We start from the raw sequence: 13,638 nt of genomic DNA, 5'->3' as shown, positions 1-13,638 counted from the left end.
CTATGGTTTATAAACTCTTTTACTAGCCATAGATTCATCAAAATAAGTAAACAACACATGAAAAACAGAATCTGTCAAAAACAGAACAGTCTGTAGTAATCTGTAACTAACGCAAAATTCTGGAACCCCAAAAATTCTAAACTAAATTGCTGGACCTGAGGAATTTATCTATTAATCATATGAAAAAATAATTAACTAAATATCACCCTCCAATAAAAAATGGCAGCTAATCTCGTGAGCGCTAAAGTTTCTGTTTTTTAAAAGCATGATCGCAAAGACTTTCCCCAAGTCTTCCCAAAGGTTCTACTTGGCACAAACACTAATTAAAGACATAAAAACTCACTCATAACAGAGGGTAGATAAATTATTTATTTCTAAACAGGAGCAAAAAGCAAGGAAAAAATAAAATTGGGTTGCCTCCCAACAAGCGCTATCGTTTAACGCCCCTAGCTAGGCATGATGATTTCGATGATGCTCACATAAAGGATAAGAATTGAAACATAAAGAGAGCATCATGAAGAATATGACTAGCACATTTAAGTCTAACCCACTTCCTATGCATATGGATTTTGTGAGCAAACAACTTATGGGAACAAGAATCAACTTGCATAGGAAGGTAAAACAAGCATAACTTCATAATTGTAAGGACATAGAGAGGAAACTTGATATTATTGCAATTCCTACAAGCATATATTCCTCCCTCATAATAATTTTCAGTAGCATCATGAACGAATTCAACAATATAACCAGCACCTAAAGCATTCTTTTCATGATCTACAAGCATATAAATTTTATTACTCTCCACAGAAGCAAAATTCTTCTCATGAATAATAGTGGGAGCAAACTCAACAAAATAATTATCATGTGAGGCATAATCCAATTGAAAACTAAAATCATGATGACAAGTTTCATGGATATCATTATTCTTTATAGCATACAAGTCATCACAATAATCATCATAGATAGCAACTTTGTTCTCATAATCAATTGGAACCTCTTCCGGAATAGTGGATTCATTACTAAATAAAGTCATGAACTCTCCGAAACCACTTTCATCAACATAATCATCATAAATAGGAGGCATGATTTCACCATAATAAATTTGCTCATCAAAACTTGGGGGACAAAAAATATCATCTTCATCAAACATAGCTTCCCCAAGCTTGTGGCTTTGCATATCATTAGCATCATGGATATTCAAGGAATTCATACTAACAACATTGCAATCATGCTCATCATTCAAATATTTAGTGCCAAACATTTTAATGCATTCTTCTTTTAACACTTTGGCACAATTTTCCTTTCCATCATTGCAAGATCTAAAGATATACCTTCAAGCGCTAACCTCCCCGGCAACGGCGCTAGAAAAGAGCTTGATGTCTACTACACAACCTTCTTCTTGTAGACGTTGTTGGGCCTCCAAGTGCAAAGGTTTGTAGGACAGTAGAAAATTTCCCTCTAGTGGATGACCTGAGGTTTATCAATCCGTAGGAGGCCTAGGATGAAGATGGTCTCTCTCAAGCAACCCTGCAACCAAATAACAAAGAGTCTCTTGTGTCCCCAACACACCCAATACAATGGTAAATTGTATAGGTGCACTTGTTCGGCGAAGAGATGGTGATACAAGTGGTATATGGATGGTAGATAAAGGTTTCTGCAATCTGAAAATATAAAAACAGCAAGGTAACTAATGATAAAAGTGAGCGTAAATGGTATTGCAATGCGCTGAAACAAGGCCTAGGGTTCATACTTTCACTAGTGCAAGTTCTCTCAACAATAATAACATAATTGGATCATATAACTATCCCTCAACATGCAACAAAGAGTCACTCCAAAGTCACTAATAGCAGAGAACAAACGAAGAGATTATGGTAGGGTACAAAACCACCTCAAAGTTATCCTTTCTGATCGATCTATTCAAGAGTCTGCAGTAAAATAACATGAAGCTATTCTTTCCGTTCAATCTATCATAGAGTTCATACTAGAATAACACCTTAAGACACAAATCAATCAAAACCCTAATGTCACCTAGATACTCCAATGTCATCTCAAGTATCCACGGGTATGATTATACGATATGCATCACAAAATCTCAGATTCATCTATTCAAACCAACACAAAGTACTTCAAAGAGTGCCCCAAAGTTTCTACCGGAGAGTCAAGACGAAAACGTGTGCCAACCCCTATGCATAGGTTCATGGGCGGAACCCGCAAGTTGATCGCCAAAACATACATCAAGTGGATCAATAGAATACCCCATTGTCACCACGGGTATCCCATGCAAGACATACATCAAGTGTTCTCAAATCCTTAAAGACTCAATCCGATAAGATACTTCAAAGGGAAAACTCAATCCATTACAAGAGAGTAGAGGGGGGAGAAACATCATAAGATCCAACTATAATATCAAAGATCGCGATACATCAAGATCGTACCACCTCAAGAACACGAGAGAGAGAGAGAGAGAGGTAAACCACATAGCTACTGGTACATACCCTTAGCCCCGAGGGAGAACTACTCCCTCCTCATAATGGAGAGCACCGGGATGATGAAGATGGCCACCGGAGAAGGATTCCCACTCCGGCAGGGTGCCGGAATGGGTCTAGATTGGTTTTCGGTGGCTACGGAGGCTTATGGCGGCGGAACTCCCGATCTATTCTGCTTCCCGAAGTTTTTAGGGTATATGGGTATATATGGGAGGAAGGGGTACGTCGGTGGACCTCCGGGCTATCCACGAGGCATGGGGGCGCTCCCAGGGGGTGGGCGCGCCCCCACCCTCGTGGGCAGCCCGTGACTCTCCTGGTCCAACTCCGATTCTCTGTGGGCTTCTTCTGGTCCAAAAATAAGTTCCATGAAGTTTCAGGTCAATTGGACTCCATTTGATTTTCCTTTTCTGCGATACTCTAAAACAAGGGAAAAACAGGAACTAGCACTGTCACTGGGCTCTAGGTTAATAGGTTAGTCCCCAAAATCATATAAAATAGCATATAAATGCATATAAAACATCCAAGGTTGATAATATAATAGCATGGAACAATAAAAAATTATAGATACGTTGGAGACGTATCGGTTACTTCCTGCACATATATGTAGATCCTCTGTTCGCCCTTCTTCCTGGGCCGACCAGAGTCTCAGGGGCTACTATTCATATACAGGCATATTTTCCATATGGAAAGTGGCTAAAGACATTACATCGCATGCCTCGAAGCCTGTTAGTAGGCTCGTAAAGGCTTCATGCAGACCACTTTTAGCGGACTGAATCTTCTCAGCCACCGTACCCATCAAGGTACGGTGCTCCTCTAAGACGTGATAACCCACAAGTATAGGGGATCACAATAGTTTTCGATAAGTAAGAGTGTCGAACCCAACGAGGAGCTAAAGGCAGAACAAATATTCCCTCAAGTTCTATCGACCACCGATACAACTCTTCGCACGCTTGACGTTCGCTTTACCTAGAACAAGTATGAAACTAGAAGTACTTTGTAGGTGTTTTTGGATAGGTTTGCAATATAACAAAGAGCATTTAAATAAAAAGTAGGGGCTGTTTAGATAAAGAAGTAACTAAGTTAGTTTTAGTAAAGAGCTTTTTGTTACGAGAAAGTTATTTGTCCCTAGGCAATCGATAACTAGACCGGTACTCATTATTGCAATTTTATATGAGGGAGAGGCATAAGCTAACATACTTTCTCTACTTGGATCATATGCACTTATGATTGGAACTCTAGCAAGCATCCGCAACTACTAAAGATCATTAAGGTAAAACCCAACCATAGCATTAAAGCATCAAGTCCTCTTTATCCGATACGCAAACAACCTACTTACTTGGGTCTATGCTTCTGTCACTCATGCCACCCACTATAAGCGAATCATAAACATATTGCAACACCCTACAGTGGGAATCCCTCACGCTTGCGCGACATGGAGAGCACCATAGGACATCACCAATAATAAAGCATGCAACTCAAACCAATCACGATCATCAAATAGCCCATAGGACAAAACATATCTACTCAAACATCATAGGATAGCCATACATCATTGGGAAATAATATATAGCGTTGAGCACCATGTTTAAGTAGAGATTACAGCGGGTAAAAGAGGGGTTACACCGCTGCATAGAGGGGGGAAGAGTTGGTGATGATGGCGGTGAAGTTGTTGGTGAAGATTACGGTGATGATGATGGCCCCGGTGGCACTCCGGTGCCACCGGAAGCGAGGGGGAGAGAGCCCCCCCTCCTTCTTCTTCTTCTTCCTTGACCTCCTCCCTAGATGGGAGAAGGGTTTCCCCTCTGGTCCATGGCCTCCATGGCGTGGGAGGGGCGAGAGCCCCTCCGAGATTGGATATGTCTCTCTGTATCTCTCTATTTCTGCGTTCCTCCCTGCTGCCCTTTCACCGTTTTGTATATATATGGAGATCCGTAACTCCGATTGGATCGAAACCTTCGCCGCGATTTTCTCTCTCCAAAAATTAGCTTTCTTGCGTCCGAAGAAGGGCATCAACCGCCCAGGGGGGTAGGCACGCCCCCTGCCTCGTGGCCACCTCGGGCACCGTCTCGTGTTGATTTTCTTCCAGAATTTTCCAAATATTCCAAAAATAAGCTCCGTCCGTTTTATCCCGTTTGGATTCCGTTTGATATGGATATTCTGCGAAAACAAAAACATGCAACAGAAAGGAACTGGCACAGGGCACTGGATCAATATGTTAGTCCCAAAAATAATATAAAAAGTTGCCAAAAGTATACGAAAGTTGTAGAATATTGGCATGGAACAATCAAAAATTAAAGATACGACGGAGATGTATCAGGACGCACTCCGCAGTCCGTCCCTCAGCATGTTCAGTGCCTCCGAGTTCATGGAGGTCGCCGCAAGAATAGGCACTCCCCCTCCCTTGAAGGGGGCCGCTCACTCGACTCCGGATCCGTCTCCAAAGCGGTATTCGGCTTGGGGCCGAACAATCCAGGGCCCCCATCCCGGGTCTTCACGGGGGTCGCGTCCCCTGTGTCCTCAACGACCGAGGTATTACCCTCTGGTGCCGTATTGATGGTCCCCTGCACCTCTCGACGATCCAAAGAAATCCTCTGGGATGACACCTCGATGTCATCTGCCCTAGGAGGCGAGGAAACTTGCGGGGGCGTTTCGCTCTCCATCATCTCCGGCGGCCTAGGGTCCATACTTTCGCTAGTGCAATCTCTCAACAGTGCTAACATAGTTGGATCATATGATTATCCCTCAAAGTGTAATGAAGAATCACTGGCGAGTTCCTATTAGCGGAGAACAAAAGATAGGAATTCTTTGTAGGGTACTAAACCACCTCAAAGCTATTCTTTCCGTTTGATCTATTCAAGAGTTCGTACTAAAATAACGCAAAGCTATTTTTTCTGTTCAATCTATCCTAGAGTTCGTACTAGAATAACACCAAAGCATATTCATATTCATAATACTCAATCAACACAAAGAACTACAAGAGTGCCCCAAGATTTCTACCGGAGAAACAAGGACAAGAACGTGCATCAACCCCTATGCATAGATTACCCCAATGTCACCGCGGGAATCCGCAAGTTGAGTGCCAAAACATATATCAAGTGAATCAATACGATACCCCATTGTCACCACGAGTATTCAATTACAAGACATATATCAAGTGTTCCCAAATCCATAAAAGTATTCAATCCGATGACAACGATATCTCAGAGGGAAAAACTCAATTCATCACAACAAGATAGAGAGGGGAAAACACCATATGATCCGACTATATTAACAAAGTCCGCGATACATCAAGATCGTGACATCTCAAGAACAAGAGAGAGATTAAACACATAGCTACTGGTACAAACCCTCAGCCCCGAGGGTGGACTACTCCCTCCTCATCATGGTGGCCGCCGGGATGATGAAGATGGCCACCGGAGATGATTCCCCCTCCGGCAGGGTGCCGGAACGGGTCTAGATTGGTTTTCGGTGGCTACGGAGCCCTGCGGCGGCGGAACTTCTGATCTAGGTTAACCCCCGAAGGGTTTCGGAATATTTGGGAATTTATAGTGCAAAGAGGGGGTACGGGAGGCCACGAAGGTGGGCACAACCCACCTAGGCACGCCAGGGGGCCCTGGCGCGCCCTGGTGGGTTGTGCCCCCCTCGGGGCACCCCCAGGTGCAGCTCTGGCCCATTGGGTTCCTTCTGGTCCAAAAAAATCTTCATAAAGTTTCGCGGTGTTTGGACTCTGTTTGATATTGACCTCATGCGATGTAAAAAACAAGCAAAAAAGAGCAACTGGCACTGGGCACTAGGTCAATAGGTTAGTCCCAAAAAATGATATAAAGTTTCTATAAAATGATTGTAAAACATCCAAGAATGATAATATATTGGCATGAATACTTCATAAATTATCGATATGTTGGAGACGTATCAATTATCTTCTTCCCCCTCCTCCTTGTCCTCGTGAGAGGAGGGAGCCTCGGTTCCTCCGGACATAGTGTCCGAGGTACCGTCATGGTGGAGGCCACTTTCGGCCTCCTTGTTCTTATCCTTCTTTACCGGCACCTGGTATGGCGCCGGGACCAGCATCCTCATTAGGAGGGAATCGGCTGAGCCTTCAGGAAGGGAGGGGGGCGGACACCTGATCCGCTCTGCCTTCTTTGTCCAGACCTGTGTAAAGGATGGAATGGTTAGTGTGTCCCCTGGATTAACAAGCCAAGCTATAGGCTGAAGCTTAGCCCTTACCGAGGGGGGGGGGATGGTTGCAGTCAAGACCAACGTCTTCGGTCGTCTCCGGCCACGACTTTTGAGATTTAAAGAGCAACTTCCAGATCTCTTTGTGCGTCATGCCGAAGAATTGGCGCAGAGTTCGCGTCCCTTCTGTATTAAACTCCCATAAACGGAGAGGTCGTCCCTGGCAGGAAAGGGTTCGGCAGATGAGCATCACCTGAATCACGTCAGTGAGACGGGTGTTCTTCTCTATGATACTTTTGATGCACTTTTGCAACATCAGCACCTCATCGATCGATCCCCAGTCCGGACCCTTGTTGGTCCATGAAGCGAGTCGCAGAGGGGGCCCGGATCTAAATGTAGGAGTGGCCGCCCACTTAGTGCCACGGGGTTCGGTGATATAGAACCACTCCTGCTGCCATGCCTTAACGGTATCCACAAAGGCCCCTTTAGGCCAGATAGCGTGAGGAAGCTTGCTCACCATGGCTCCGCCGCAATCCGCGTGCTCCCCGTCGATCACCTTCGGCTTCATGTGGAAGGTCTTGAGCCATAGGCCGAAGTGTGGGGGGATGCGGAGAAATGCCTCGCACATGACGATGAATGCCGAGATATGGAGAAAGAAGTTCGGGGCTAGATCCTGGAAATCTAGCCCGTAGTAGAACATGGGGCCGCGAACAAAGGGGTGCAGGGGAAACCCTAACCCGCGGAGGAAGTGGGGATGAACACGACCCTTTCGCCAGGCTCTGGAGTAGGGCTGACTTGCCCCTTTGTCGGAAGCCTGTGTGCAATTTCCGCGGTTAAGTACCTCGCCTCCCGGAGTCCCTGGATATCCTTCTTCGTCACGGAAGAGGCCACCCACTTGCCTTGAGAACCGGATCCGGACATGGTCGAAGCGCGTGGTGGCAATGGAGAAGGGTTGGGACTTGGGCGCTGGAGCTTAGAGATGGGAAGGCTGAGGAAGGAGAAGGCGTGGGGAAAAAGATGGGTCATTATCCTTTTATAAAGGCAACGAATATCAAACGACCTCGTGCAAGCCTTAAAATTTGCCTATTCCCAAGGGGTCGAGCGGATGGCACGGTTGGATTACCCAAGCCTTCATTGATGAAAATCCCGCAATAAGGGGACACGATCTTTGCTTTGACAAGACGTGTCGCTGGGAGTTGTGTCTCGAAATGCGAAATGGGAGGCTGAAATAAGGCTGGGATTCAATGCCTCGCCGAAAAAGTTGTCAGAAGACATGACCTATTTTTTCCTTAAGTATTTTTCCTTTGTTGTTCAGGGTTGTGATTATTGTACAGAGCCGGATATAGTTCTCTTGGTCGAGCTACTTTGGAGTATTGGAGGAGGAACCCGCCTTGCAATGCCGAAGATAATCTGTGTATCGGGTACATCGTCATTGAAGTCTGGTTTATGGGCTACTGAGGGAGTCCTGGATTAGAGGGTCCACAGGCGTCCGGGGTATGTGACGTGGGCCGGACTTGTGGGCCGTGAAGATACAAGATAGAAGGCTTCCCCCGTGTCCGGATGGGACTCTCCTTGACGTTCGGATATGAAGATTTCTTTCTCTATAAACTGACTCTGTACAAATCCTAGCCCCCTCTGGTATCTATATAAACCGAAGGGTTTAGTCCGTGAAGGCAGTCATAATCATACAGGCTAGACATCTAGGATTTAGTCATTACGATCTCGAGGTAGATCAACTCTTGTAACCCCTATACTCATCAAAGTCAATCAAGCAGGACGTAGGGTTTTATCTCCATCAAGAGGGCCTGAACCTGGGTAAACATCGTGTCCCCAGCCTCCTATTACCTTCGATCCTTAGACGCAAATTTCAAGACCCCCTACCCAAGATTCGCCGGTTTTGACACCGACAGGGCGCCCTTCCCCCGATTTGGAGCCAGAGGTTCGTACGCAAATCAAGAATTCAAATTTCTAATAGGACACAAATCCACATGGATAACAGTACTACATCCAACATGACCGACCGTGTGTTCGGGTGGACCGTGGTCCTAAAACTCTCCTCTCTATAAACAACTCGTCAACAAATCAAAACACTACTAAGTACCCACCCTGTATTCCCAATTAGGAGAGAGAAATTTCGTTTCACGATGAACTACATCCCAACTCAAAACCGTTTGCTTAGAAACAATTTATGGATTACAACCAGAATCAACCATGAACAAAGAAGCTGCACAAGCTAGGGGCTAATGTCACAGTTGCACGAACTAATTCAACATGGGACATTGATTAATTCTACGGTTTATCTCTGGAGACGAAGCTGCTCTACTAGAGAGTGCCTCGCTTAATAGAGTCGTATGTGGCTCATCGACATGACATGCACATCTAGCACCATAGCAATTTCGAAGCGGACATTGTTCAAGTAAGTGGATTTTCTTCAGGCACGCGGCACGCTCCGTGACGAGCCAGATGTATGGCACCACCTTGATGTCTTTTCTAAGCCCAGCATAGCCTTTCAACTCCAGGAAGCTCAAGTTGCGATGCTCAAATTTTGGTGTTTCCCCCTCCGTGTTGGTATTGTAGTCATAGCGATCCGGGGGAATAAAAAAAAGGCTGGTATAGCTTCTCAGAACAAATCGTACATAGAAACAAGAACATGCCAGAATAATTAGAACATGTGCAATTCAAAAAAAAATATCTTTGATTGCGAAATAATAGTTGTAAAATAAGCTATTGACTGGTTACATGATAATGCTAACACTAAATTTGTCATAGAAAGTGATAATCATGTAGTACTAACTTTGTTTATTATACATTCTTGTATGTATAAAGTAGCCATGCAATTCCATTGTTGTTACTACTTTCTTTGTAGCAAAAGCAATGAATTTTCTAGTTTTATCGTAAGTCCAAATGTCTCTTTTTTTTTGATATAGCTTACCAAATTTGACCAACTTTGTAGAGAAGAGGATCAACATCTAATTTTTCTTGGTGTATTTACCTGATGTCATAGATGTTGATATTGTTCTCTATAAGTTTGATCAAATATAAGATAGTAGGACTTTGAACATGCTTAGAAAGCTGTTTATATTACGACGAGGAAATAAGATCAAACTTTATGCCGCACACAAAAATGAAGTAGTACAAAAAAATAGCACTAATAAGGATGGATACTGAATGCATACTGAATACAATAATGCCTCAAAGTACATGGGCTTGCATGTGTTTGCACTTTGCAACACGAATTTTAGGGAAGAAAAGAAGGCGTACCTTAATAGAGAGTTTGTTCAGCAAAGGTGCGGCTTGTAGGATGAAAAGAGTCCCCACCAGTCTGTGAGTTCCCAAGTTGTTGAGATAAATAGCTCTGAGGTTACTGAAGGCGGGGAAGAGCTCTCTTGGATTTTCATAGTAGTAACGCAGATGTATCGTTGAGAGGTATACGTCATCAAGGCAAGGAACATGTCCAAACCGCACTGCTGGGCAGCTCCCGTGAAAGCTAACGACGTCCTCGTCGCAGAAAAGCCGCTCCAGTTTCGGCACATTGGTCAGCTCAACTCCATGGAAGAAAGGCTCGCGGATTTCCAAGGTCCGGAACGAAGATGTCGGAGCGTCTATGCGTAGTAGCATGTCTTCGGAGCTAGAGCCACACTGGCTCAAGGAGAGCAGCTCTAGTCGACTGCAGGTGCCGAGGAGATCCGAGATATCGGAGTCGCCGAAGCAGAGGTTCTGCAGGGAGAGTCTGGTGAGCCCACTGAAGGCGACGGGGCAAGCGGCGAGGAACGACATGAAGCGCCGTGCAAGCATGGCGCGCTCCGCGTCGTTGACGGTGAGGACGTCGACGTCCGCCAGTATGGTGAACTCCAGGGGCCCGGCCGCGCTCCCGCCGCTCTTGGCGACGGCGTCTCCGATGGAGCGCAGGTAAGGGTCCACGAGGTAGAAGGTGAGGCGCAAGCTCTTGATGCTCCGTTGCTTGTTCGGGGTGAGGAACCACGCCGTGGCGGCGGTGTAGGCCGTCATCATATCGTGTACCGTCTGACAAGGAGAGGAGGGGTCCGGAGAACGTGGTACCAGGTCGGCGACGTCGATGGTGAGATCGGTAAGCAGACAGCGGAGGTGCCTCCATCGCCTCGCGAGAGCGCCGGCCCTGACGGCGGTGCCCGCGTCGAGGAGCTGGAGGACGGCGAGCAGGACGTCGTCGGGGAGCGCGCTCAGCCTGTCGTCGTCATACTTGGCTCGTTCCTCCATCCCTTTGCCCTGCTGCACAGACGACGATGATGATGATTAGTCAGGGGAGCCCGTTTCGAGGAGCTGAAGGATTGGGGTAGACGATGTCAGCGCGCGGTGAAATATATATGCGCGTGACACGATTGGGGCAGTCATATTTGCAGGTTCAAATCCGTTTCAGATTGCAGGTTCGCAGCTCCCCAGACCCCAGCCGACTACGTAACCGATCCGTCCGAACCAGCCAGGGCACGGTATGAGCGGCCAGTCTTATTTCGCGCCTAAGTGCCAAATAGCAACCAACCTATGGGAAAGTCTGTTCTGAGCTCGAGCTCAGATGGACTCTATATCTCAGCCGTCAGCTGGCGCAAAGATAAGCACTACCCCAATTATTTTACTATGTATTTGGAGATGTATGGACGCCTTTTTTCCAGACCCTGGTCCACTCTGCTACGGCTATTTAATGCGACGTCCGTCCTCCTCGCAGCGGCGGATCAGATGGGCCATCACGTTGTGAGCCACGGCTCAGACGTTAACCACCAGACGGCGGGCGTCCAACCCCGCCCATTTATTTTGCACGGCTATTCGGTGCTGACTCTTCTTGCCTTGCCACACCAGGAGGCGCCGGCCTTCCGGGTTCGTACCCTGTACATCTATTTTAATCTCCATGCCCCTGCTGCTTTCAGCCATGGAAAATCATAGCTGCAATCTTTAGATTCAGACTGATGCATACATTTTTAGATGGATAGATTCAAAGATTCAGACTAATGCACACTCCTAGAAGATTCAGACTAATGCATACTCCTAAAAAGGGATAGATTCAAAGATTCAGACTAATGCATACTCCTAAACATGAGGCGGTATTTTTAATGTATGCAGAATAATGTACATGTTTAGATGGATATATTCCTAGTTTTTAAAACAATACTGCCTCGAGATTCATAGCCTCATAGTTTCGGTGTCATGACAGATGCATACATTTTTAGATTGTTTTTTTCAATTCAAGGCTGGGTGTAGATGCATACCTTCATAGATTCATAAATCAAAATATTCAGTCTCCCAAATCTATGCTGTCTCTAGTTTCATAGATTCATAGATTCAGTCTTTCAAAGCAGCAGCATTTGTACGGGACCTTCAAGATCCATTTTAGCTTACTATTTGCAAACAGATAATGAGACAACCACTCATGGTAAATGCATAATATAATTTGTATTCGACCTTCAGGATCCATTTTAGATAACTATTTGCAAACAGATAATGAGACAACCACTGATGGTAAATGCATAATATAACTAGTTTTTTGCAAACTCATGGTAAATGCATAATATAACTAAGCAGACAATGAGACAGCCACTCCGGTCTTCATCGGAACAGCACTTCCTCGATCATGAAGCTTGGGTGCTCACCCTTGTTCCCCTTCACTGAGATCACCTCGTATGCAATCTGCTTCTTAAGATAAGCCCGCTCGTACTGCAATACAGTTCAATTCCAGGAGTTAGCACCTATAGAACACAATCAAAATTTTACAACATCACTATTTCTTCTCCAACTATATACTCACCTCACCAATGTGCCTCTCAAGGTACAGCCATCGCAGTACCTCCAGTAGTGCGCGAGATAGACCCGGGTGTCCTCTCGAGATTCAGCCGGCCCTTCCCATATCGGATGACGAAGCCTTTCTCCCATGAATACAAATTATAGAAGTCATAAGCCTCACCCAAAGAGTCAAAAGTAGTGCCAATCACTGGTGTGATCAAATTCTCAGCCGGTTTGTCGGCATAACTCCTAGCCTTCTCAAACGCGCTGACATAATTTGGGCAGGGTGTTCTGCTCGGTGCGGCAGCCCCAATTCTCAGCCTGTAAAAACAGCCTCCACATATTAACTGTTTGGATTTCAGTAACCAGCATTTTTCCTTAGATGAAATGCCTCATGGGGCACTAAGCATGATTCCCTGAATATCACTACAAAATCACTATTTCTTCTCATGTGAATTGTCTGGGTTCAGTAACTTCCACATATTAACTCCCTCAAATCAGCAATCAGCAATTTTATCATATGAACTGACTTGGTTCAGCAAAGATGGTTCTGCTTCCTAACTGAAGCATCACTAGTTGTTCTAATGGTAGGATTTATCCAATTCCAACTATAATGTAAATCCCTAGTATACTGACTGAAATACAATCCAACACTAACCTCTAGTTCCAACCAGGAGATTCATCTTCGCAGTTGACAGCTCTGACGTCGGAGGCGAACTATCCCTCCTCCCCACCAGGGCATCAGTGGCAGCAAAAACCTGAGCACCCGCACTGTCCACCGCTCATGGCTGCTCTGCCACTTGCTGCTCTTCCACCGTACCATCTCCCCTCGAACAAGGCAGCACAGCGTCCGGCATCAACCAATCTCCTAGTTCCTCAAGGACAGTGGTTCTGATCGCCATATCCTGCTCCACCAGCATACCGCCTCCCGTCGGCGCCCTCAGCACAGGGGCCGGCACCAAGCTCTCTCCTACTTCTTCAAGGACACTGGATCTCATTCAAGCCAAAACCAAATCCTTTCAGCCACCAAAGCCATGCGGGTAAGATTTGCGATGAATCCGTCAGACAAGCAAAGATCCACGTACCTGCTGAATGGCTGCATCAGAAACTCCATGCTGGATCACCGCCGCTGCTCCTTTTCTCTCCGCCGGAGACCCCTGTTCCCACATATGACCGCCGCTTGTAGCCAAAGAACAATCTGGATCCTGCCTGTCCCCACCAGGGCCAC

At 45.8% G+C, this 13,638-nt stretch overlaps 1 protein-coding gene and 1 long non-coding RNA gene across 2 annotated transcripts; both read right to left on the bottom strand.

Annotated features, from left to right (window-relative positions):
* Positions 1-8,887: 8,887 nt before the first annotated feature.
* Positions 8,888-10,964, bottom strand: LOC119297573 (putative F-box/FBD/LRR-repeat protein At3g49030). The gene is made up of 2 exons (XM_037575310.1): positions 9,924-10,964; positions 8,888-9,278 (listed from the first exon to the last, which is right to left on the bottom strand). Exons 1-2 carry the CDS (start codon positions 10,896-10,898, stop codon positions 9,240-9,242), a joined length of 1,014 nt encoding a protein of 337 aa, XP_037431207.1. The 5' UTR covers positions 10,899-10,964; the 3' UTR covers positions 8,888-9,239.
* Positions 10,965-12,076: 1,112 nt separating this feature from the next.
* Positions 12,077-13,638, bottom strand: LOC119297572. Its single transcript, XR_005145682.1, has 4 exons — positions 13,496-13,638; positions 13,069-13,397; positions 12,436-12,731; positions 12,077-12,344 (listed from the first exon to the last, which is right to left on the bottom strand). It is a non-coding gene; the product is annotated as an uncharacterized LOC119297572 (long non-coding RNA).

This window comes from Triticum dicoccoides, chromosome 5A (assembly GCF_002162155.2).
Source record: "Triticum dicoccoides isolate Atlit2015 ecotype Zavitan chromosome 5A, WEW_v2.0, whole genome shotgun sequence".
In the NCBI taxonomy this organism is placed as follows: domain Eukaryota; kingdom Viridiplantae; phylum Streptophyta; class Magnoliopsida; order Poales; family Poaceae; genus Triticum; species Triticum dicoccoides.
This window is presented reverse-complemented; position numbering and strand designations above follow the sequence as displayed.